The sequence below is a fragment of the Myodes glareolus genome, chromosome 5 (assembly GCF_982192425.1).
Source record: "Myodes glareolus chromosome 5, mMyoGla1.1, whole genome shotgun sequence".
NCBI classification, from domain to species: domain Eukaryota; kingdom Metazoa; phylum Chordata; class Mammalia; order Rodentia; family Cricetidae; genus Myodes; species Myodes glareolus.
The window spans coordinates 67,192,543-67,217,440 of NC_142030.1; the positions used below are offsets into that span (position 1 = coordinate 67,192,543).

The 24,898-nt window shown below is 48.1% G+C and overlaps 1 protein-coding gene across 6 annotated transcripts; it reads left to right on the forward strand.

The window, feature by feature from the left end:
• Positions 1-5,798: 5,798 nt before the first annotated feature.
• On the forward strand, positions 5,799-15,296 carry Tex35 (testis expressed 35). Of its 6 annotated transcripts, none has more exons than XM_048421637.2 (9): positions 5,799-5,912; positions 6,587-6,625; positions 7,220-7,288; positions 8,838-8,894; positions 9,556-9,615; positions 13,958-14,022; positions 14,183-14,372; positions 14,710-14,753; positions 15,047-15,296. In XM_048421637.2, the coding sequence occupies exons 1-9, from the start codon at positions 5,874-5,876 to the stop codon at positions 15,108-15,110; spliced, it is 627 nt and encodes a 208-aa protein (XP_048277594.2). In that variant the 5' UTR covers positions 5,799-5,873; the 3' UTR covers positions 15,111-15,296. The 6 variants fall into 6 exon arrangements, with proteins under 6 accessions (XP_048277594.2, XP_048277595.2, XP_048277592.2 ...); XM_048421638.2 differs by having other exon boundaries at positions 15,050-15,296; XM_048421635.2 differs by lacking the exon at positions 14,710-14,753.
• The last annotated feature ends 9,602 nt before the right edge of the window (positions 15,297-24,898 follow it).

Sequence of the window (24,898 nt, forward strand, 5' to 3'; positions counted from 1 at the left end):
CATGTCCCCAGGACAGCAAGTGGCACTCCAGGTGACAATTTAGCATGTCTCCTTTTTCCTTTAGACCCTCGCTCCTTGAGAACAGGGACTGAGCCCAGTTTACAGAACACTCGCCCTACTGCTTGGCCCCAGATTTGAGACTCCATCTGCAAAGACTTGCAAGGCTAACCAGGAAGGCACTGGGCACCAAGAATCCAGGCTGTCACTCCCTCCTTAGGAGTCGGTGAAAGTCACTCCTTAACAATGACAGTCCAGTGTGTCTATGTCTGAGCCACCCATCTCTTCCAAAAGTAAGTCGTGCCCCTGCCTGGCCTAGCCGAATCTGCACTAGCCAAACTGTGCAATCAGGTTGAGGAACAGACACGAGGGAGGCAGACCTAGGGCCTCAGCTGGAGGGGTCTGAGGCTCAGTGCCCGGGTTCACACTCTTGAGAGGAAGAGCTCAGGAGGAGAAGGGTGAGAGGGCACGGCTGTGCCTGAGGCCTCGTCAAGGGAATCTGGAAAACAGAGTTATCCTCTTAGAGGATAAATGTTGCATGAATTCTTCTAGAGAGACGTGAACAAATTACTGTTTACCACAGATGGGACACCGACAACAGACTAAGGAATTATCCCACCCAAGTCTAGCTTGGGAAACAGTGAGTCTGTTGGGGTTACCTACTTCATCCTTGGTGACCCAAAGGCGACTGCATCACTGAAAATGTCCCCCAGCATAGGGGTTTGTCTTGGTCGCTAACTGATACAGAGAGTTCAACCGCTGTAGCTCGAATCATACCTAGACAGGTGCTCCTGAGCTGTGGTAAGAAAGCTAACAACATAAGCCTGCCTGGCGGCAAACAGCATCTTCCACAGTTCCTGCCACACATTTTTGGCTGCGAAGTGAGTTTCCTGGCGGAGGCAATGCTGTGTGAGATCACAATCGGGGCTACTTTTGGGTTTCTGCCTTGAGTTCCCTCGATGACGACCTGTGACCTGGAACCATAACCAAACAAGCTCTTTCCTCCTCCCCTGTGTTACTTCCTGTGTCTTGACTACTGTTCTGTTGCTATGATAAAACACCACAGCCAAGGAAACTTATAAAAAGTATTTAACTTGGAGGCTCATGGTTCCGGAGGGTTAGAGCTCCTGACCATCATGGCAGGGAGCATGGCAGCAGACGGGACAACATAGTACTGGAGTAGTAGCTGAAAGCTTAATGTTGAGACAATGAGAGAGAGAGAGAGAGACAGAGAGAGAGACAGAGAGAGAGAGAGACAGAGAGAGAGAGAGACAGAGAGACAGAGAGAGACAGAGAGAGACAGAGAGAGAACACACTAACGGGACCTGGTGTAGACTTTTGGTACCATCAAGCCCGTCCCCAGTGATACACTTCCTCCAACAAGGCTACGCCTTTTAATCTTTCTCAAACAGTTCCACCAATTAGAGACCAGACATTCAAGCACATGAGCCGAGCCTATGTGGGCTATTCTAATTCAAACCATCACACTTTAGGTTGGAGTATATTTTTTGTCACAGAAACCAAAATGAAACTAAAACAGTCACCAAATAGAAGCCGACAGCTTCCATAGGAACTGCCCCTGTGGGTCCTGCACTTGGCAGGACTCACCAAAGCTCTACAGTTAGCAGGTGCCTGCAAGCGCACACCCTTGGCTGGTTTGACTTTTGGGAGGACAGCAGCAGAGGCTGGAGTTCCAGCAATGGTCAGAGCTCCTGGGGAGAGCTGCTGACTCGGCTGCCGCTGAGGCTGAGAGCGGCACCTGCTCTCCATGTGCTCCAGCGTTAGAAAGTTCATTCCTGGCGGGACTGGGGGGCCTAGCAGATGCCAGATTCATTTCCAGCTCATCAAAGTGGATTTGGATGTATGATTCTTGGCTCCATTAAGTCTGATCTACAATCAGAGCGGCAACATATTTTGGCATTAAGTACAAATGAAATTTGGAACCTATTGAAGTCAAGCTTCAGAAAACCAGACAGCCTCTCTGTGAGCCCACACTCCCTGCCAAGAGAAGAAAAGCCCCACCGTCTGCACAGAACTCAACCATATAACAAGGAGCAAGCTTGGTTGGAAACACCTAATTATTTCACTCAGAGTCTCTCATTCATAGCTTGGTGACCCGGAGAGCCTCTTGGCTGACAGTATTCATGCTGGCACCTGATCTCTCTCCCTCTTCTCTCCATTCCCTTGGCCCTCTCTACAGTGGCACTTAGAATTTGCCATTAGGTCCTCTGTCTGAAGTCACATGCAAACATGAACTCAGCTCTCGAGACTCTGGTCTCTGTAACCTTCTTACCCTTCATCACCGCCCTGGCTTTAAGAAAGATGTTCTCCATCCCAGCCCAAGTCCCAGAACCCCCACTAAGGGAATAAGAGTCAGCTTTCTAAATTATTCTTCACACCAACTCAGCCTTGAGGTGCTAAGGACCTTAATGACAGGTGTCAATGTGAGCAGGGGTAACGAGGGCTGCTACCTGGACAAAACCTGGAACCCTCCCACCTAGGATCTTCAATGAGCTACCACATGAGACACAGTCCCTTAAAACTCAGTCCAAAGATTCTATGGTTCCACTCACTTCTGTTATTTCAGTGACAAATGGGAATTTGAAAGTGTCACGGATTGAGAGGAAGTAGTGACAGGGACAAAAGCTGTGAGCCTTCTAGGAAGCGGCTGGAATTGGAAGGACAGAAATGCATGTCATATTCTACTTGGATCCTGTCCCAAGACAGAACATTAAGTCAGGAGGTCCCCGGAGTCCCGCTGGCGGAGAGAGCTCTGGCGACTGGTGACTCTGATTGTCCTTCATCGTAGGCTGTTCTCTTGTGGTTGGTTGTGGAGGAGTATTGGTTCCCTTGGGGTCTGGAAGACCTGGCAAACATCCTTGGCCCAGTGGCTGCACAATGAGAAAAGGCAGAAATCCTCAAGGACACCTTCGCAGGGATTTTCCCCTCCTCCTCAGCAGTACGGAAATAACTGGGGCTTTACAACGATCTGGGCACACCATGCTTATTCCTAAAACAGCAGAACCCATTCAGATAACATCAGCAGACATTTTCCCTACAGAAACAATGTGAGAGACTATAGCTATATCTGCTCTGGTATGCTATTTAAAGGAAAGATCAAAAGTTGCATAGCAATCCAAGGGTCAGAGATGAAAGACATCTTCACGCTGCACAGGATAGAGCTCTTGGGGGAGTGTCTGTAAGTCAAAGTAGGACAACACAGGAATCACCCCATGTAATCTCTAACAAATGTACATCAGGAGGTCCCTAAGATGGGAACCACAGTCTCTCTCCTGCCCAGGGGGGCCACCAGGTACAGCAGGGCATCAAGTTATGGATGCTGAACTGGATCACTTCAGGGCTGAATGGAGACCATAGCCAGAATCCTGAGAATGTTTATGAAATGCTCCGTCCTCTTTGATAGGCTTTAGAATATCTGTAGTCAAACAGACCCCTGGGCACACAGGACTGTCTCTCTCATTCTCTGGGCTCTGTTAGATAATGGCTGAAGACTGAGCTTCATTGTGAGCCAGACTCTAGAATATACAGTCCTGGAGTCATAAGAGACCAAATTCAGAATCTTACAGCCATTTTAAGTATCTCCATTGAGCCTCTACCCACAACATTATCTCCGTGAAACAAAAGCAGCCTGGGACCTTTGTAAAGAGCTTCAAAATTACACCGACTTGGAGAAAAGATGCTACTGGTGTGTCTTTCTCGCTGTTCTGAACATTCTGCTGTCTCCCAGTCCTGGTGGAGCATGGGTGGGGGTGGGGTTTATGATCCTGTCCTGGCGCAGGGGACCTTGTTCTGAAGGGGTGCTAGGAAAGACTTTCTGGTATCCCTCGGGTCAGGACAGCCTACAGGAGGTCAAGTTACAGCAGTGACATCCAGCCATGAAACCCTGCCTCAACTTCATCTCTCATAGCTATAAAATATTGATATGTCCAGGTGTGGTGACTCTTGACCGTAATCCCAGAGTTTGAGAGGCTGAGACCTGAGAGCTGCCATGAATGAGTTCAAGGCCGAGCTGGTCTACATAGCTGTGATGGTTTGAATGAGAAATGGCCCCTACAGTCTTGGGAATTTGAGTACTTGGTTCCTAGTTGTTGGTGCTGTTTGGGGAGATTTGGGTGTGCAGCCTTGCTGGAGGAAGTATGCGGGCTTTGAAATTAAAAAGCCTCCACCACCTCTATTTCACCTGCTTCCCTTCTTTATGTTTGCATTTGAAGATGTGAGCTCCCGGCTTCCTGCTGTAGCTGTTATGCCTTCCCACTGTGGTGGACTCACTCTGGAGCTGCAAGCCCAAATAAACTCTTCCAGAAGTTGCTGTTGGTAGTAGTGTCTTATCACAGCAACAGAAAGGTAAAATAGCGAAGTCCAGGTCAGTTTGGGCTACAAAATAAGACTCTGCCAAATAAATAAATAATAAAAATGAGGAGAAAGTGGAGAAGGAGAAGGGAGAGGAAACTAATTTATTTAGGTTCATAAACTGGTTTTCCAGCTCTTTGAGGATATACTGGTAACAATAATGTTTGAGTGCACCGTGAGAAAGTAAAAAGCATGGCATTGTGTGTGTGTGGGGGGGGGGTGGCTTGTTTTTCACTATAAATCACGTTCCTACTGAGGATGATTATTTCCTATCTGCTTGATTGACATACAGTCCAGTATGCCCACATGTGTGCTTAGCTCAGAGGCAGCTCATGTAACGTCTGCCCTGCTGAGCAAAGGGGTCATTACTTGCCGCATTTGGAGGCTCTCAAGCCTGGAAGAGAAGACGTGTCCACTGTTACAGGCTTTGAAACTGGTCAGCTGGAGCCAGGGTTCTTTCATTTACATGTGGGGAAATGAGGTCTGGACAGCTCAGCCCCACACTCCCTCCCCTTGCCTGGACCAGCGTGAAGCATAATGTTCTCCTTTGGTAGAGGGGAGCGAGATCCCAGGCTTTCCGTGGGGAAGGGGCTTGATTGGAAGTCACCACCTAGGAGGTGTAGCTACAGTGGCTGCAGGTGACTCTTGAGGAAGCTGACCCGGAAAGGACCCAGCAGCTGCACAAAGAAAATCAGGTGGGTGTGTGGGAGGTACCTGGTGTGGGCATAATCCACACATATCCTGGTTACTTGCCATACTACTGGGCTACCTGTCCTCAGAAGGCTCAAGCTGGCCTTTTCTGTGTCAGCTCGTAGCCCTTGAGACGAGAGGAGGGGGACATGGAATCCCCACGGAGGAGGAGAGAAATCAGGTTCCCCAACTCAGATTCTGAGCCATGTTAGACCCCAGGAGATGCCATGTGCCTCCAGTTCGCCATGTTAAACAAACTCAAATAACAGTGAACCTCAGAATTACCTTTTGCATTATACACACACACATCTTCTTGTCTTAAGAACTATTCAATATTCCTTATTGCCCCAACCCTCCTCTGGTGAGATAAAAGAGTCAAGAAAAGAGATGGTGTAGAGGTGAATATGGGGGTTATATTAGTGAAGAAATGAGCGCCAGCAAGAAGCCATCTGGGACAGATTCTCTTGGTCAGAGGATGAGGCCTCCTGCATCAGGAGCGAAGGCTTGACTTCTCCCAAGGTGTCTGTGCTTTCAAATAACTGGCCGAGGTCCTCAGCAGCCCTAGGCTTAAGGCCTTATGGCTTTGGAACCTGGTAAGAACCTTCGGTCTCAGGAGCAACAGTAGGCAGATCTGAAGCTGGTGACACTCCAGGCCAGCATATGAATCCTGGCATTGTGACCTCAACTGTTCCGCACACAAAGAGGTAGTCTCCCTACCATTGCCTAAGCCTGTAAGTTTCATAAGACAGTGGCTCGGTCCCAGGGGACTGTTGTGGGGAGGTTGGGAAATTGAAGAACACCCTGGCTCTTCCATCATGTCGGCCAAGAGGGGAGAACTGAAGAAAACCAACCCGGTAAAGGAAGAATATCACCGGGCACTGCGGGGCCTCTGTGAGCTCCTGCCAGATGGAGGGAGGCAGGACTGAGAAGATATTGGAAATGACCCTGTGAATCTTCCAATTTTCTTTCTTTGCTCAGAGTCCCAAGCAGCCCTCAGCCTGGCGTGGGTGTAAATTGGTGCCTGGCCTTGGGGTGGGAAGGAACAGGGCCTGTGACTTCTCTACGGAAGGCCCAGTGGTCTCCAAGACCCTTCTCAGTCCAGGACCCAGCCGAGGCCTGAATCTAACTGACCCATCTAAGGCTCAAAATAACCTTGATAGATGATTAAGCCCACTTAATAGACGATGAGAAAATGGGGGCCCTGACACTGAGTAACCTGCCCTCGTTGGTATGGCTAAAAGAGAGGGCATGTTAGAGCCTGAGCCATTCTTGAAACAACCTTCGGGGGCTTTCTAAAAGTTGTTCAAAAGGGCTCTCCCTGTCTGCGGGTTAGACACACATGCACTCATTAGAAATGGATAGCATGACCAGGCTCAGTGGCCAGAAGCAGACATCGTGCTTGGGACCACACGAGCATACACTCAACTGCAGCTAGCGTGTGGTTGTTGGGGTCTCTTGCGAGGACTGACTGTTATTTTTCCCAATCCTGACAAGCGACTAACTACACTGTGACCTTCTCTCTCTGCAGAAAAAGAACTACAAGGAGGTTTGCTTGGAGCTGACACAAGTAAGCTGTTTGGAATCTATGCCTTCAGTCAGGCCTGAGATCCATGGGGAGGTCATTGGAGACAAGGGCCATTTCCTATTCTTGGTGTCAAGAACCTATCGTAGGTGTTGGGGGACACAAGAAAGATAAGTTCCTTGTTTTCATAGGACTTCACGAGTGACCAGTCAGACATAAACAACAGAGAAAGTCGGCTGTGCCACCTGTTACATGGAGAATGAAGATTAGGAGACAGGAGGGGACGGCTGTTTTAGGGTCGGAAAGGTCTTCCTTGGAGCAAGAACACAAGGACTAGATGCTGACAGAGCAGAGTCTGAGAAAGAACCTTCTAGCTGGAGGGAAGAAGCATCCGAGGTGGGAATAAGCCAGGCTGTGCAAGGGTCGGGAGACAAGAAGAGTTGAGGCCCTCTGAGCCAGGAGAGGTGTGACTACACTGAACCTAGAGAGAGAAAAGGGCAGAAGGAATTTCTGCAGAGACAGGGCCACCAGCTTCTCTTTGTGCCCTGTCTCCAGGGAGGGACAGAACTCAGGGTGGGCTCTCTAGCCCCGCCCACCCTATTATTTCCAGTGCCTCGACGTTTCCGTTTCAATCCACAGACAGATGATCACAAAGGACTTAAACAAGAAGGGCTAGTCATCAAAAAAGGGATGACGCAGGAGCTGAAGGTCAGTGTCTGGGCTCAGGTGGCCAGGGTACAGATCACCTGTGAAAGGGGTGGCCAGCCAGCTAACTTCTGAGTGTGTTGGTACCCGGGGGCACCTGCAGCCGGAGGCTTCACTAAGTCCTGTCTCTTATTTTTAATCTGTTACTTTGAAACAAATTGACTTACCTAGGCGTTACAGAGAATGGCATAGTGAATTCTAGCACACGTTTCACCCAGATTCCCTAAATGCTGGCGGCTTATCACTGTTGCTTTAGTCTCTGATTCTGTCTGTCTCCTTTTCTACACACATGCACCCACCAGTGTATACACGCGTGCGCACACACATCACCCTTCATATCTATAGGCTCCAATGCCTTTAATTCAGCCAATCTGAGATTGAAAATATTTGATAAAGCACTACAGATATTTTTCCATCACTTCTAAAACAAGACAGCAGCAATCGTTTGCATAGCGTTTGCACGGCATGTGTACTGAGGGGGACCCAGGAACGGCCCAAAGCCTGTGGGAGGTTGGCCACAGCATGTAGGGGATGTTGGCGTTAGCAAATTTGGATATCTGCAGGGTACCTGAAGTTTCTCTCATGAGGAACTATTGTGGGTACTTCCTGGTCCCCTCTTTCCAGGACAATGGTGGGCATCTTGACTGTATCTCCCTTTCCTGGGTTCTCCCCTCAACCTTCATCACAGGGTCCTGTACCAATCCTCCGTGGATACCCAGAATGATTGACCGCAGATGCTGTCTGAACTGTTTGAGAATTAAGCTTAGCCAGATTTTTAATATGTACTTCCTAAAAAGAACCATGTTCTCTTACAGTTTTTATTTTTGTTTGTTTGTTTGTGTGTGTGTGTGTGTAATTATCAAAATCAAGTCATTAACAAAACCCTTATTTTGATGTCACCCGTTGTCTCATTACTAACAACAAAATCATTTGGCCTGGGGACCTGATCCCTGACCTGTGTTTCCCCTAGTGCCCCCCTCCTCCACAACCCTGGCCGTTTTGTGTGCCTGTGTGTGTGTGTGTGTGTGTGTGTGTGTGTGTGTGTGTGGTGTGTGTGTGTGTCTGTCTGTCTGTCTGTCTATCTGTGTGTGTGCCTGCAGAGGCCAGGAGAGGGCATCAGATCCTCCTGCGGTTGGAGTCAGAAGCCGCTATGAGCTTCCAGATGCTAATGTTGAGAATGGAGCTCCAGTTCTCTGGGAGAGCAGGAAGCCTTCCCGGCAGTTAGGACTTCTCCAGCCCCATCACGTCTCTTTAGTGTGGATTACCTTTTCAACGTTTATTTTACCGAATCTTGACAGTTTTGAGGATTTATTTTACTGATGGATGCTAACTCTCTACTCATCTGCCTTTTCCAGAGTTAGACTGGGGATTTGGGGCAAACCTTCCGAAGCTGTGCTCTTTTCAGTGTGTTCCCCGCTGGTCTCCCGTCCCCCACTGTGCTAACACCGCCTTTGCCTTTTCCTTTCCTCTGATTGGTAGAGCCCCAAGGACCTCCCCTTGTTTTCCGTTGAGAGATGTCTCCAATGTGTTTCTCTCACATTTATTTCCACAGAATGAACTCAGGGAGGTGAGAGAAGAACTCAAGGGAAAGATGGAAGAGATAAAGCAGGTAACACAATAAGGTTCAGCAAGAGAAGAAAAGTGGGACTCTGAGGGAAATGTAATTGCCAACCCTGACGAGTCAAGGGAACCAGGAACTGCATGGGCGAAGCAACAAACTGACTCACACCTGGTCTCCTACAGTCTTCCAACCCTGGGCAGCACAGAACAGTAATTTCTTTCTTATTCCATGCCTAAGCCCATTTTTCAAGCAATGACTAATTCCCTAATGTATTAAAGTTGGGGTGATGTTAGGCTCAGTGATAGCGTGAAGAGGAGCTGACTAGGAATCTGACGACGGTCACAGATCAACTGTGTCCTCCTCATACATCTTCCCAGAGGAGGCTGCACAGACAGAGCTCTCCTGTTTCTAGGATACAGTCACTTATAGCTCACCTAGGGAATGGGGGAACTAAGCAAGAAGGAGTAGTTCAAGCATGGCCTGAGCCCCACATGTCAAAGCTGTTGCTAGAGATGACCTGGTAGTGGTAGCCACACCCTAAACCCTTCATAGACTTCTCGGGAAGAAAGGTGCTTATATAGAGTAACTATTAGTCATCCATTCCCATGATCCAGCTACCACCCTTCACTCAAAATGCCCAGAAGACCCTGTGACTGGCTTCAGGATTACACTTCAGGCCCTGTTAAATCGCACTTTTCTTCCTCACTAGATAAAGGATATAATGGACAAAGATTTTGATAAGCTTCATGAATTTGTGGAAATTATGAAGGTAAGCTTTCACTGTATGCCTTTCATGGGTCACATGGGAAGTGATGGAAGAGATGCCAGGCCCCTGCTCTTGAGGTCTCTATCACCCACTAGACAGATTTACAGGCTGAGGTGCAGGTGTCTGTTAGTCAGAGGTTTAGAGGTAGGGAGTGCGAGTTAGGAGCAAAGTCCTGCAAGAGAATCTGGGCCTTAGACTTGATAAGATTATGTCACAAGCTTGATGTGAAGCTGAAGGCCCAGCCTGGCTCCCTTTTGGCTCAGAAACATGACAGATAGCAGGGACCACAGAGCAGCGGTTTGCAAACATTCGTCTGTTTCAGAACGACTTGGGACAAGGCCCCAGGTTCATACTCAGATAGGTCCTGGGTCCGGCTGCCTAGAAGCTTGAGAATTACTGATGCAGATGCATATGCAGGCAAAAGGCAAGGCCTGGAGTATTTCTAAGAGGTCGAAGGGACACTTGAATCGCTAGATTAAAGTTCATGATAAACCTACAGTTATCAAACCAGGGTGGTTAAAATAAGAAGGGAAGTGAAGGAATGTGAGGGCTCCTTTTCCGGGGATGGATGTCCTGAGAACCGCCCGGGAGCATACTAAACATCAAACACCCAGACTCCACACAGACCAAAGACTGAACAATAACTATTTCAAAGTGTAGTTGTTTAAGTGCTACAAATGATTTTAAAATGTATATATGTGTTTATATACGTTACATGTATATGTGTAAAATGTATATATGTGTTTATATACATTACATGTGTATTGCGACAGTTTCAGGAATGCACACTGGCCTCCAGCTTTTGATTGCTCCTACCTCACCCCGAGTGCTAGAACTGTAGGTCACCTCCCGTGCTTGGCTTCTTCCCAAGTCATCTGGACGTGTGCCCTTAGATGCAAATCAGATCCTAAACACTTGAACAACATTCGCCAGCCTCAGATGGATGAGATCAGAGAGGTCTATCACACGGGCCACTTAAACCCAGGCTCCCCTCAGAGAAACTAAACCAGAATCTTTGCGAGTGAGGGCCCAGCCCCAGTGACTTCGAAATTTCCCCATGGGATTCTAATAGACACTTAAGACTGAGAACCATATGTCCATCAACTTTTAAATTTGATAAAGGTGATTTTTGGGGGGTGGTACTAGGGATTGGATCCTGGGATCTCACATTGCTAGGCAGCCTCTCAACCACTGAACTGGATCCAGCCCTGTGATAAAAGGTGGTTTTAAATGTCAGAAGAAAAGGGTTATGTAATAATAGAAGACCATTGCTCGACTCTGTGAGGAAAAACCAGTTCATTAGCTCTGTAAGCTGAAGTGGTCTATAACATGAACTTGAGAAATAAAAACCAGTAAGGAAAAGTTATAAATATGAATATAATGGCCAAATTTCAAAGTATTGATGTATTTGCCTATATGAATGTTTTAAAAAAGAATTAAGATGGAAAAATGTCAGATGCAGAATTTAAAAGCACTTTGAGGAAATAGTTTTCCACAACTGTGATAAGGGACAAAGGGTTTATAATCCATAAAATATAGATGTCACACAGAACAATAGGAAATAAACGAGAAGAAGGGCAAGGGCGTGATGGGCAGGCCAGAAAGAACAGACGGAGACCCGGAGAACACAAACAACTTCCCTCCCACAGAGGAACTGTGCAGCTAAATAGAGACACCTGAGCAGCTCAGAGAGTGTGCTGCTCCTGCAGTGGACCCCAGTTTAGTTCCCAGCACCCACACTGGGAGGGTCACAACTTCCCATAATTCCAGCTGCAGGGGATCTGATGTCTCTGTCCCTGGGAGGCACCTGGACTCAAGTGCACACACCTAGACACACACACACACACACACACACCACATAGCATCTGTCTTTAAGTAATGTAACTGTCACACTCAAATTTTGGGTTTATGACCATGAGTCACTGATCAGAGTACTAATTCATGCAAAAATCGGAATTTTAGAAAATAGGCATTCTCAAGATTTATCCTATGAGAATATTAAAAACTGTCAACATGACTAAGTATAAACTATTTTCATTTCAGAATTATTTATAATAGCAAACATTTGGGAATAGCCACAATTTCCAACAATAGAGAAGTAACTAAATTATAGTTTTTCCATATATTAATATTAGGGCTTATAAAAAATGCTTAATGTAAATATATAGGAAAACGATTGGGAAATAGATGCACCAAAAAGGCAGAGAGCAGTCTTGTGATCCAGTTTTTAAATACTCTCCTGCTTTATCCAGCTTTTTTTTTTTGCAAAGGGCATGCACTATTTCTATATTAACATGCAAACGCCATAAGCATTTTATTAGTGGCCACTCTGGGTACGGAGAGGCACAAAGAAAACTATTTCAGGCAGGGAACAGCTTGGCCCCAGCAGGAGGATGGCTGTGTTTCCCAGTCATGGGGGAGACAAGCCATGGAGTGAGGTCATCTGGGGGAAACAGAAATAAAACTGCATGGGCACACAGTGGAGACTGATGGGATCTTAGAAACAGCTGACAAGTTGGGACTTGCCTCTCTAAGCAGCAAGCAGTCTCTGGAGCTTCTTAAAGAACACACAAGGAGCAGCTGCTGGCAAGGTGGCCTGGGAGGCGCAGAGCAGGTGGGGAAGGCCTGCGATTGCCTCCCGCTGTGATAGAGCGAGAAGGGTTAGAGGAGGGGGCAGGGAAGAAGGGAGACATTGAAGGCAACATGGTGGTTCTTGGTGACAGATTCGGGATACTGGAGTCTTAAGTGAGTGTCCATAGTGACCCCAGAGTGTCCATCTGGATGGACAAGGCAGTGGAGAAATTGTCAAGCATAGTGGGCGAGTGGAGCTGATTTAGATGGGAAGGAGAGGCTGGGCGAGACTTGTAAGAGTAAAGGACACCAGCACTGTGTGCTCAGCCCCAGGGGCATGTTTGGTCATACGGAGATTTTAATACTTTTCCTGGGTATTCTGACATTTACAACCATCGACACAGCTGTCTTCTGGTGTGGGAGAATTATCTGTATTCTGTCAATCATGTATTTTAATAAAACGCTGATTGGCCAGGCAGGAAGTATAGGTGGGAAAACCAGACAGGAAGTAGAGGTGATGCAGTGAGAACAGGAGAATTCTGGGAAGCAGGAAGCTTCCTCTGTCACTCCTGCCCAGATCACTGAAGAGGCAACGTGTGAGCTGACAGCTGAAAAAGGTACCAAGCCATATGGCTAACACAGAGTAGAATTATGGGTTACCGTAAAATGTAAGAATTAGTTAATAAGAAGACTGAACTAATGGGCCAATCAGTTTATAATCTTATGGAGTCTTGTGAGTGATTTTCCTTGGGAGTTGCCGGTTGTGGGGTACTGGGCGGGACAGAAACCCCAACAAGCCAGCCCTCATGTTACAGTCTTCAGAAACCATGCCTTCCCGACCAATGGTGTGATTGCTTTGTCAGCTTTACATCAATTAAACTGGCTCAGAATCTTTCTGTATTAGAAACACTTTCACTTTCGTTCATAATGAATACTGTCAATTACAGCTTCTGCACCCTTAGGGTTTCTTCTTCTCCACCATTTCTCTCCAGCTTTTCCCACGTCAAATTCTATAGATTATTTTTTCTCTTTTAGTTCTCAGTGAGTAATGAATGAGCCGTGTTGTTTTAGCTACTGTCTTCTATTTCATTTTTAGGATTTGTTTTCATTATTTTAAATTTGTGTGTGTGTGTGTAAGTGTGCACGCGCATGCGTGTGAATCCATGCGTGTGTTTGTGGGGTGTGGGGTTGATGCACGACGTGACCAGATGTATTGGATCCTCTGGAGCTGGAGATAAAATCCGCTTGCAAGCTGCCTGATGTGGGCATTGGGAACCAAACTCTCAGGTCCCCTGCAGGAGCAGTGTGTTCTCTGAACCACTGAGCCGTGTATCTGGCCCTCATTTTACTTTGTTTCACTTGTTTTATTTTTCATACTAAAACTGTATTGTCACACGCACACGCACACACACACACACACACACACACACACACAGAGACACAGAGACAAGGGTGCAGGCGCTGGAGACAGAATCTCTGAGATTACAGCATGTTTTCTTAGCTGCACCGTTTCGTGGGCACCAACTCAAAGCCTCATCCCTGAGGTCAGGCAGAAGAGCTCCTAGCCTCTGGCTCACCTAGTGCTCCGCCCATGCTCTAGCCTCACTGTGGAGCTGGGGTAGAAGGTGACCGGCAGGGACATGCCCCATTCCCCTCAGCCAAGGCTAGTGGGGATTCTTGAAGTATAAGACAGGAGGAGTTAGAGGAGAGAGAGAGGGAGGGAAGCTCCGAGCTCTTCAGAAGGAGAATTCTAGTCTTGGGTTCTCTCTCAAAGGAAATGCAGAAGGATATGGATGAGAAGATGGATGTTTTAATGATCATACAGAAGAACAACAAGCTGTAAGTGCCACCTCCTCCCTCCCTGGGGGCTCAGAGAATGTTCTCCTTAAGGATTTGCCTTGACTCCACTGTTACAATGACTGGAAGTCAAGGCCTTCCATGCACCCCTGTGCCGGTAGAAAAAGTTTCCCCAAATCTCTGTCCCCTCCTGACCCGCCAGTCCCCTTCAAAAACAACCAAAGGAGCAGCAGGAACTCGGGCAGATAGGAAAGACGGACAAAGATCCCCAGCTCAGACCCAAGAAAATGGAAGAACCCGATGGAGCAGCATTGACTAGCGATAAGATGATGACGTCACAAAAAACAAAGGATAATCCACCGGATCCCCTTCATTCGTGTCAGAGTTGCTGCGTAAGTGAATTCCTGTCGGCCCTCAGCACTGTCTACAGCCCAGGGCTGCTCCTGCCCTGCCCTTCTCCTCTCCCCACCCCCAGAGCTTTTGCCTCACCCTACTCCCAGTCCTTGGACGAATCTCCTAGTCTGGAAACCTTCCTTAGCTGCCTGCCTTCAAGGCTGCGGTGAGATTCAAACCACTGTTGTGCACTCGGCCCCTAGATGTGCCTGCTCCCGAGTTCTGCTCAGTCACACCGTCCTCTATAGCGAAGCCTGGTGAGGTGCCCAGCAGGCTGGCCAACTTGAACCAGGGAAAAACATGATCTTTCTTGTGCCATTTCTGTCCCCTCTACAGGAGAAATGTTTGTTGTGTGCCCTAAAGAACAACTGCCATCGGGGGTAGGTAGAGCCATGCGAGAAGGGCCTTCTCAGTGGACTCTGGTTATCCCAAAGGCATGCGCTTGGGCTTCCTTTTGCAGCCAGTCCCACCTGTGGGGGTCCAGGGCCTAGGGACTGCCAGTGGGGTTCCGCTACCCAGCATACTCACCCAGACATAGAGGATGTGGCACCAGGACAGAGGATTTGGGTGGCCAACCCTAAGGTTGCTGTCCACAGGCTCCCTTGGTGGGGAGGGTACCCCTTCGGCAGCAGCCTCAGCCTGGCCCCAGGTCCCCCACCTTTCTCCCACCTAGCAGGAGACCTTCACACCACGCCTGGGCGCCCTTTTCACCTTTGTCATCTGGAGCTGCTTTCTGATTTATCTGTACTTCACCCCCGATGAGATGGAGTATGTGCTTCCAACCTAGTCCAGCCATGGAGCCCCCCAGCAGCTCTGGCTCATCCTCTGAGCTGCAAGGCAGTGTTTTCTGCCCTCTTAAGCACCCCATCCTCACCCACCCAGGCTTCCACCTGGAGATTAAAGACTTTCATTTGAAGTCCAAAGGTTGTCACCCTTTTGTGTACTAGCCCAGCATTTGGGGGCCCAGAGCATCACTTTTTGGTTCAGCACATTTTGAACCCCAGTTCCTCTTCCTTTCCCTATTGGCCAGTGGGGTATTCCATCTGAGTGATCTCAGTCTTGTCTCTCTCCACTCCACTGGGCCCTAAAAAGTCCCAGGTCAGAGCGCCAAGATAGCCGGAAGATATCAAGCCCCAGTCTTTGTAGACTCAAGACACATGCCCACTGCCCTGCCTACCTATCCTCCACATTCTGCACCCCTGCAATATGACCTGGATGTCAGCGGTAACTCTGGAAACCTCTAAGCCTCAAGTCTGACAGGACTGCACTGTTCCCCTCTAAGGTCTTATGACCAAGTAGACTGTGATAGCCCTTGTTGTGAATTCTAATTGGTCTTAATAATAAAAACCCGGAGTCAGATATCAGGGGGTGAAAGCTGAGAGATCAGAGAAGCAGAGCAGCCAGCCACTAGAGTTCTTACATCTATGAAATCCTCAGGCAGAAGGGTGAGCTCCTGTCTTCTCCCGCCTTGTATCTCTCTCCACCCAGCCATATCGCTTCCTGTCTCCACCTCCCTAGTGCTGGGATTAAAGGCCTGAACTCCCAGTGCTGGGATCAAAGGTGTGAGCTTTGTTTCTCTTTTTGACTGGTTAAATCTCCTGTAGCCCAGTGTGGCCTTGAACACTTGATCTTCCTGCTTCCAACTCCCAAGTGCTGGAATTAGAGGTGTGTGCCATCACTGCCTGGTCTCTATGGTTAGCTAGTGGCTAACTCTGGCCTCTAATCTTCAGACAAGCTATATCTGTGAGAACACAAACAAACTATCACCACAGCCTTTCTTGGACTCTGGTGACATTCACCTACTTTCTGCCTTGGCAGAGGGAGCAATGTCCCTTGTCCCTTCAAAAGACCTTTTACAAGTTGGAGGTGAGCTGGGCATGGTGCTTGTCTTTAATTCTAGCACTGTGAGGCAGAAGCAGGGGAGGCAGATCTCTCTGAGAGTTCAAGGCCAGTCTGGTCTACAGAACGAGATCTAGGCTAGCCAGAGGGATGCAGTGAGACACTGTCTAAAATTAACAAATAAAAAAAACCCACAAATAACAACAAAAATTAAAGATGAGTCAGTAACCACCAGCCTCTCCCGTGTCTCCCTCAGTTCCCTAAGTGCGGGATGGTAAAACTGGCTGCTAGCTTGAAATGGGAGGGAAGAAATGTAGAGAAAATAGTATTTTCGAGACTCTCCCACCACGGGTATGTCTCTCCGGCGTTGGTTTAACAAGGCTCTGTATTCATTGCACACCAATTCTTCCATATCTTTTTGTTGGCTGCTTCTACTTCTAGACAGTATAAGCAGTCAAGTCCATAATAGTAGCAATACAAATGCATTTGGTGTTTCAGATACACATTTTAAAACAATAGCCAAACACAGAGAGTGGAGGCAAACAGGAGACGAGTGGGGCTAGCCCTGTCCTTGTTTCTATCTCCACCGTTAACAGAATGATTTGGAGCAAAAAGAAATGGCTCTTGCTTTGCTAATGACAAGGTGTCAGAGGACTTACATTACTGCTGGGGGCTTTGGGGGAGAATCTGTCCTTGCCTTCCCCAGCCTCAATGGTGCCTGCCTCCCTCCCTCAAAGCCAGCTACAGCCAATGGGGCCTTAAACTGTATTACGCTGACATGTCTCACCTCCCTTCCTTCGACTTTCTCTTAAAGACTTTGATGATTACATCGAGCCCATCTAGATAACCCAGAACGTTCTCACTGTAGCCAGTGATTAGCCACAAAATGTAACAGAGGCCTAGAACTTGGGTGTCTTCAGTAGGTCATACTCTACCTCCCATTGTGACATCTCAGAGCCTAACCCACAAACGCTTTGGAATGATGTTCTGTTCTTTAGGGTGCTGGCTTTCAGGGGCCCACAAGCTCCATCACTACTCTTTCTTCAGAGGAGTCTAATTGTTCTCCCCTTGTGGGATGGCTGCAGCAACCAATGAATAGGAAAGGTAGAAATATTGCAGGATACCTCAGAGATACAGTGACTACCTTCCATCTTGCTGCCCTTGGAAGCCACTGCAGCTGTCCTACAGCAAGGGACTGAGACCGGATGAAAGTCGTTAAAGGCTAGGCTCACCACCAAAATATGAGAAGTAGGTCTCGGCCTGGGGATGTAGCTCAGATGATTGAATAATTACGTAACATTCAGAAAGGGCACAGACCCTCAGTACTGTGTAAAACAGGCCCCGTCCATCACTTGAGAATCTCTCCAATCTCTTTTAGAAGGGCGCTAACTCCATTCACAGGGACTCTGACTTTTATAGACAGATTGTTATTGCCTATTAGACGGTTATTGGAGAGCTAACCTCCTCTGAAGGTCTCACCTCCACGTTTTAGAGGCAGATGGACATCTGAACTACCATGTCTCCCTCCTCCTACACTGGGGACAACCTCCAGGCTCTTCCCCCATGGCCCTTTACCATTTTCTGGGGACCTACTTCTCTTCCTCCTTGGGATATTGAGGGCTGACGTAAGTGTTTCTCTCAACCCCACAGTCCCAGAATTAACACACTGCCCTGTGAATGAATATACAGTACTTGATCAGCACTCAGCCTTCAAGGCTCTGAAGATAAAATTCAAATTAACACTGAAAGAAATCAGAATCGTTCTGGTCTAAAGTCCATAGTTATTAATTAATGACAGAAAGGAAAACTGGCCTGGGACACAAGAGAAAGCCCTTGTGACCCAAAAATATAACCCTGGTTCTGCTATTCTTTAAAGGAAATAAAATAAAACATTTCTCCTCTGAATCAAGTGTCTATAGCCATAATTTGATTAACTAGAAAATGTTCCTCTACATTCATGTGCTAGCTCATTATTCCTAGCGTAGTTGAGATGAGAATATAAATCTGTTTGAGGGGAACCAATGTTAACTTTACTAGAAGGAAGAATGAACTTGAACCATGATCTCAAATCACCGTCCCTGGCAGGTGACGCGAGGCTTCAGGATTCAAGCCCTGACCTGTCCCCACGGCTTTGTCCACCCATCTCTAGGACCTCCCGGTCCTATCACAGTCTGCACAGTCAGCAATAAATTCCCCCACCTGTGCCCCCAAATCTCCTCTTGGTCCAAAGTCACAACAAAGGTCCTTGTTCTCGCTCAGTTTTCTGACAGACAGAGCACAGGGGGATCCCTAGCCCAACCCTAGACCTTGGTCCCCAGCAAGATTTCCTTCGGCCCATCTGTCTACCTGTCTACTTGGTGCCCTGGATGAGCCATCCAGGAGTCCTGGAGTGTTAGAGAGAGCCAAGTCCCCCTGAGCATCTAGGCCTGGCACGCCTGTCAGAGCTCCTTGGGTTAGTTTGAGAATTCCTGAGAAGGTGAATAAAGAACAAAGCCGGAAGCAAGCTAGTAAGGGAGTGGTCTTTCCTGTGTATCATTCCGTCTGTCTGTTTGCCGCCTCCATGGTTGATTCTTGCACACACACCCTTGCTTTCACAAATGGTAGAAAGCATTCTTCCACTGAGCTACACTCCAAGCCCCGTGCTCTATCTCTGGCAGCTCTGAAACCCTTTCCTAGAAGAGCCAAAAGTGAGCGAAGACAGGAGCTACGCGGTATCCATTGATTCCCCTCTACTTCTACTGCTTGATGGTCGTGGTGGATGAATGTACTCATCTACAAAGTATACTGGTACCACTTGGTCATTTAGGCTTGGCAATTTCTCATAGCAAACAAGCAACCAAATCCCACGGGACTCCCTCTCCCCCTGTTTTGGGTTTGACACTTGTAACCCAAGCTAGCCAGAAAGTTGCTATGCAACTGAAGCTGACTTTGAACCCCTGGCCCCCCTCATCCACTTCCTGGATGTTGGGATTACAGGCATGTACTACCATACCCAACTCCATGGAATCTTTTCTACTATTTCATATATCTGTTCTCAAAACTCCCCCCTCCCCATATCCCCATACATACCTTCGTCCAAGGTCTAGGCGTCTAGATTCTGAATCACAACAGTTTCTGGTCCATTCCTCTCAACTCAGTAGATTTTACCCCAAAGCCTGCAATCCTTGTGTGTAGCATAGCACCCCAATATATCATCCCTACCTGCTGCTTTCCTTCAAGTCAGCCCCCACTCAAACACCACCAGCACCCACCGCATACGAGACAGTGGCATTCCTCCTCACTTCCCCCTCAATACCTTCCGTTTCTGCACTGTCTTCCAACATTCCTATCGGTAAACCCTGTGCTCTAGGGTCCTCGCTGGGTCCTTCCCACATGCTTGCTTAGCTCACCATCCCCTCAGCCCTGTGAAATTCTTCTTGGCTACAGTCTGCCTCCACCCAGCTAATCCAGTCACTCGGCCAGAGGCATTTGCACCTCCTGACCCTGCCAGCTCCTGTACTTCTGTTTTCTCCCTGCAGTCGGTGGGCACCTCTTGAAGGGCTCATGTTGTCATCCACTGTCCTCAGCATGGAGGTCACATGTGGTGCTAAGAGAAAGTTGTCTGAACTTTGCTGCCTAGCCTGGGAAGTTCACGGGTCAACTCTCTACCCCCTGCATCTGGAGTCTGGGACCTGAGCGCCATGGGTGTCCCCAAAGGAGGTCAGTATGGCAGCAGGGGCTTCCCACCACAGGGATCCCTGTAGGGGCCTTTGACAGGCTTGGGAAAGTCTCCCCAAAACTCTCAACTACCCAGGCTTCCATTCCAGCATATTCTACTGTGTCCTGTGCTGAGATTGGTCAGTGAGAGGAGCATGGTGTCTACCAGATGCCAGTTGTGAGAATTAGAGGAGGGCCACAGTGAAGGACCTGCAGGGTCACAGTGGCTCTTCCTGGTGACATTGTGCCTGGGTTGTCTTTGCTGACACCCATGTGCTTTTCTGTAGGTCTCAGCGTCACCTTATGTGGAATGTAGTGACATTTAACTTCTCTCCTCTCTAATTCTACTAGTGTTCAGAGCAGCCAGGGTCTTGTGGGGGGGGGACACCTCTCCAACGCACTTCCTGCTTCTTTGGGCTCCAAACCCTTGCTCTTCTGGACATGTCTGGGGCCCAGATGATGGACAGGTGGATAGCGAACCCCGTTGTTCAGTTGGGTTTTTTTCCCTTGGGATTTGGAGTAGGACCCAGTTGACTCAGCCAGCCTGCATAAATGAGAACTGGGAACTCAATTAAAACAAAACAAAATAATCAAAACTGTTGTGATAACAGTGAAGAGTAGGCCAGCACGTCCTTTCCTCCAAACACCTTGGCCTAACCACAGCTGCATTAGGGCTGCAACAAAATGGACTCCGGTCTCCTTTCATTTAGAGGAATAAACAAATGATCTATGGCTGTTTGGGGAAAACATGAATGCTATGTGTGTCACCTCGAAAACACAGCATGCTATGGGGAACAGCTGCTGGCTATTGCAGAAGACAGGGAAGGGTCCCTGGTGACAGCAGCTTAATCTCAGTAACAATGACAACAGAGCAAGGACCAACTGGCTCACTCAGCCCACGCACAGGCAACAGGTGCTGCGGCCCTGAGGCTCTGACTCAGGTATCACTTAAATGCTGCGGGAGCTCCTTCCGCTCCTTCAGCCAATAGCCGCTGAGATACTAGCCCATTGGGGCATGGTCTCTCTCTCTCTTTAAAAAAGCAGCGGCTGTCCTCCACTCTCTCTCTGGCTTCCGGCTCCGCTTCCGGCTCCTAGACTCCTTTCCTGTTTGTGCAGAGGGGCCGTTGTCTGGGACGGTAATCTGTAAGTTTTTTCCCCTTTGAATAAATAACCATTCTATTAATCATAATTCCAAACTGGTGTGGGATTGTTTGTGACTTACGCCTTCACTTAAAGATGAGTCATTCGGGAGCAGCTAGGGAGAGGAGGACTGGGCACTCAAGGGTGAGAGGCCAAATGTGTCACCCATCCCCATCACTGCTACAGAGCTGGCACAGTGGAAAAGGACGGGCTCAGGCTCTCCCCACCACATTCTCAGCCAGATCGACCCCTCTAGGTTCCAACAGACCTGTCTGTACTCCGTGGCTATGAAGACGGGGACCCAACTGTCCGTCTAAGAGTCGCTTCCCAAGCTGGTCTCAGGGGTCCCTTCCCTAGGGCCTCCAGCAGCTCACCCTGATATTCAAGGACCATACACCTCTTTATAGCGGTGATCAGGGTAACTTTGGGATGGTCCTTTCTGTGTTAAAACAAAATACAACAAAACCAAATGTGTAAGAACCTGCCTCCTCACCTGTCGAGGAACCAGAGGGTGCAGTATGCCTCAGGAGGATGGGGTAGTTTTCAATGGAGGGAGGTTTGCCCATCTGACATTTTATTTTGTTTGTTTGTTTGTTTTGAGGCAGTCGCACTATGTAGTTCTGGCTGTTCTGGAACTCACTATGTAGACCAGGGTAGCCTTGTTCTACCTCATGTTGCCTGCCTGGTACTGAGATTAAAAGCATGCAGCACTACACCCAGCCTACTCGGCATTGATAGCCTTACAACAGAGTTCTATTGATAGTATTGATAGCCTTACAACAGAGTTCTATTGACAGTATTGATAGCCTTACAACAGAGTTCTATTGATAGTATTGATAGCCTTACAACAGAGTTCTATTGACAGTATTGATAGCCTTGCAACAGAGTTCTATTGATAGTATTGATAGCCTTGCAATAGAGTTCTATTGATAGTATTGATAGCCTTGCAATAGAGTTCTATTGATAGTATTGATAGCCTTGCAATAGAGTTCTATTGATAGTATTGATAGCCTTACAGCAGAAGTCTATCAAATGTTGAAAGAAAAACTTTTTTGTTGTTTGTTTTGTTTTGTTTTTGGAGACAGGGTTTCTCTGTGTAACAGCTCTGGCTGTCCTGGAACTAGTCATTTAACTGCCTTTAATGAAGCAGGAGGTGGGAAGGAGGGACAGACAGATCTTTGTGTGACTTTAGGGCCAGCCTGGTCTACATAGCAAATTCTAGCCAGCCAGGACTACTTCTACCTCTACTACTACTACTACTACTACTACTACTACTACTACTACTACTACTACTACTACTACTACACACACACACACACATATGAATGCTTAATGACATCAAGAGGTTTTAGTGCTATAGTATCACTATTAGCATATGGCCCCGGAAGCTGGAGAGGCAGTTTAGCAGTTAAGAGCACTTCCTGTTCTTGTAGAGGACCCAGGTTCAGTTCCCAGCCCCCCCCCCACTTCATTCAACTGAAACTCCAGTTGTAGGGGATCTGATGCCCTTTTCTGATGACTTTAGGCACCAAGTTCACATGTGGTGCCACATACGTACATAGAGGCAAAACACTCATATACATAAAAAGTTTTTCTAAAAAGATGGCCTTATGGGGCTAAACCCCATGTTTGTGTGATGCTGTTCATGGTGGCATCTTCCCAGGGCTGCAGCCACCTTCCTCTCTCCCTGGAGTCAGAGGGACATTCGACGTCTAATCCCGACCAGAGTTGTCCATTCCCAGCTTGTTAAATCAGTAAGCTTAGAACTTCCCGTGCTTGCTTCTCTTAGAGCAAAACCCGAAGCCTCCGTCACCTGCGTCCACCGTCACCACGCCCAACCCATGATTCTCCCTTTCCGGTTCTAGCCACACTAGTATGTCTTCATCTGAATCCTGTACATTCTTGCTTCAGGGCCCTTCCCTCTCCTCCACCGTCCATGGAGCTCCCTCCCGGGAAATTGCCTTGCTCTTTTGTGTAAATAATGATGCTCACTCCCAGAATTCCTTGCCTTCCCTCATCCCCTCACCCAGCATACCAACGGTACAGACAGCATAGCCTCTGTGTGTATGTGTGTGTGTGTGTGTCTTCTCTGGAGGGCACACTCCTTAGCAGCAAATTTGCTCCTGTCACCCCTGTACTTGGGTGACAGTGACAGGTTCGGGGGTTGGGGGTGGTAAACACAGTGCATCAACAGTTTGGCAAGCAGTCAGGCTGGGTGCACCTGTAACAACTGGGTGCACCTGGCATTACTTCATTTTATTATTTAAAAAACCCTATGGAATCGCTGTCATTGTGTGAATGACATTTTACACAGAACCAAACAAACCAAGAGGGAGGTGAAAGAAATCCCTTCTCATGTCATGCGTCAGGTGGCAGAGCTGGAATTCGAACCCTGCACACTCTGATCTCCGATTTCTTCTCTTCACACTTGCTTCTGATGGCGAAGACCAGGGCTGACAGCAACAGCGTTGTCTGTTGATATCACGTGTCAGAAGATGGCACATCGCTGGCTCTGTCACAGCCCTGAGTGGTCGCCTGCACAGGGTTTGTATGTGGTTCCAAAGCGCATGTCTGCTGTGTGGGTGGGACCTCGGGCTGAGCAAGCGCCTGCCCAGCGACTGTGCTTGGTAACCCTCAACCAGGAGCAATCTGATACCTGCTGCTGGCGAGGATCTAACACAGACAGAGAATCCTTTGGTTTTCTGTGCAGCTGGTCCATGAGCCTCTGGGGAGAACTGGGGACGTTGTGCTAGTCACCAAAGGTCATTCCTGCCTCCAGGCGTAGGGTTGTTTCTCTTGGGGGAAAATCCCTTGTTTCCCTTAGAGGACAGCGGAGCCGGAAAGCTTTTGGAAGACCAGATGATAGCAGCGAAACAGCTCTGAGTTAGGCATAGAAGACGTTTCAACTTTTTTTTTTTTTAACCTACTCTCATTCAGGTTATTGGTTCCTAGAAGCTCCCTCTGACGCTGTTTTATTAGAAGAAACAGACCACTTTCAGACTTGACATTCACAAAGGAAAGGGTTTAAAGTGAGACCAGAAATCCCGAGTCCTAACTTTTGCTGAGACCAATACAAACAGGTGTATGTGTAACATTACAGCTCGGATGGAAAGGGATCCTGGCGGTCGGGAGCCAAGGAAGATTACCACAAGTCACAGTAAGCTGCAGCTTATAGCCCTGATCCAGGGAAAGGTTTCTCCCCAATGTAACAGCTCTGCTTCAGCAGGGGAGGGTTTCCCCAGTGAAGCTGTTACAGTTCTGCTTGGGTCCCCAGAGTGTAAGAACTCCACTCCGTTAAGGGTTGGTTTCCCAGTGAAAGCATTACAGCCCTGCTCTGCTCTACCCCGCTCTCGCTCAGAGGAAAAGTTATTTCTCTGTTCTGCTCCATCCTCTCACCCAAACCTCATTCAAGAGATTTATTCAGAGGGAAGAACCCAGGAGGGTGGCTGCCTCAAAACCGCCAGGGTGGAGAAGGCAACAGCAAACAGAACAGGCACAGGGCTTATATGGGGCTTCTTAGGGGCGGAGTTTTTGCAAGGAGAAGATTTTCAGGGTGGACATTGGTCAGATTTCAGTTCCTTAAGCTCAGATTAACTAGATCACATACTTAGGGATTGGTTGGTTTTCGGCTTAGTTGGTCTGGGCAGATTTGGCTCTGGTTTCAGGGCCAAAGTATGTTTGTTTCAAACATGGCCCCTTTTAGCCTTTTTGCTCTAATTTCAGTGCCGGAGCGTATTTCTTTCACTGGTTCTGGTTTCAGGGCCAGGATGGGTTTCTTTGGCAGGCCCTTTTACCCTTCAGTAAATATTCCCAGACAGGAGGGGAAGGGGGGGAAAAGTAAACCATGAAA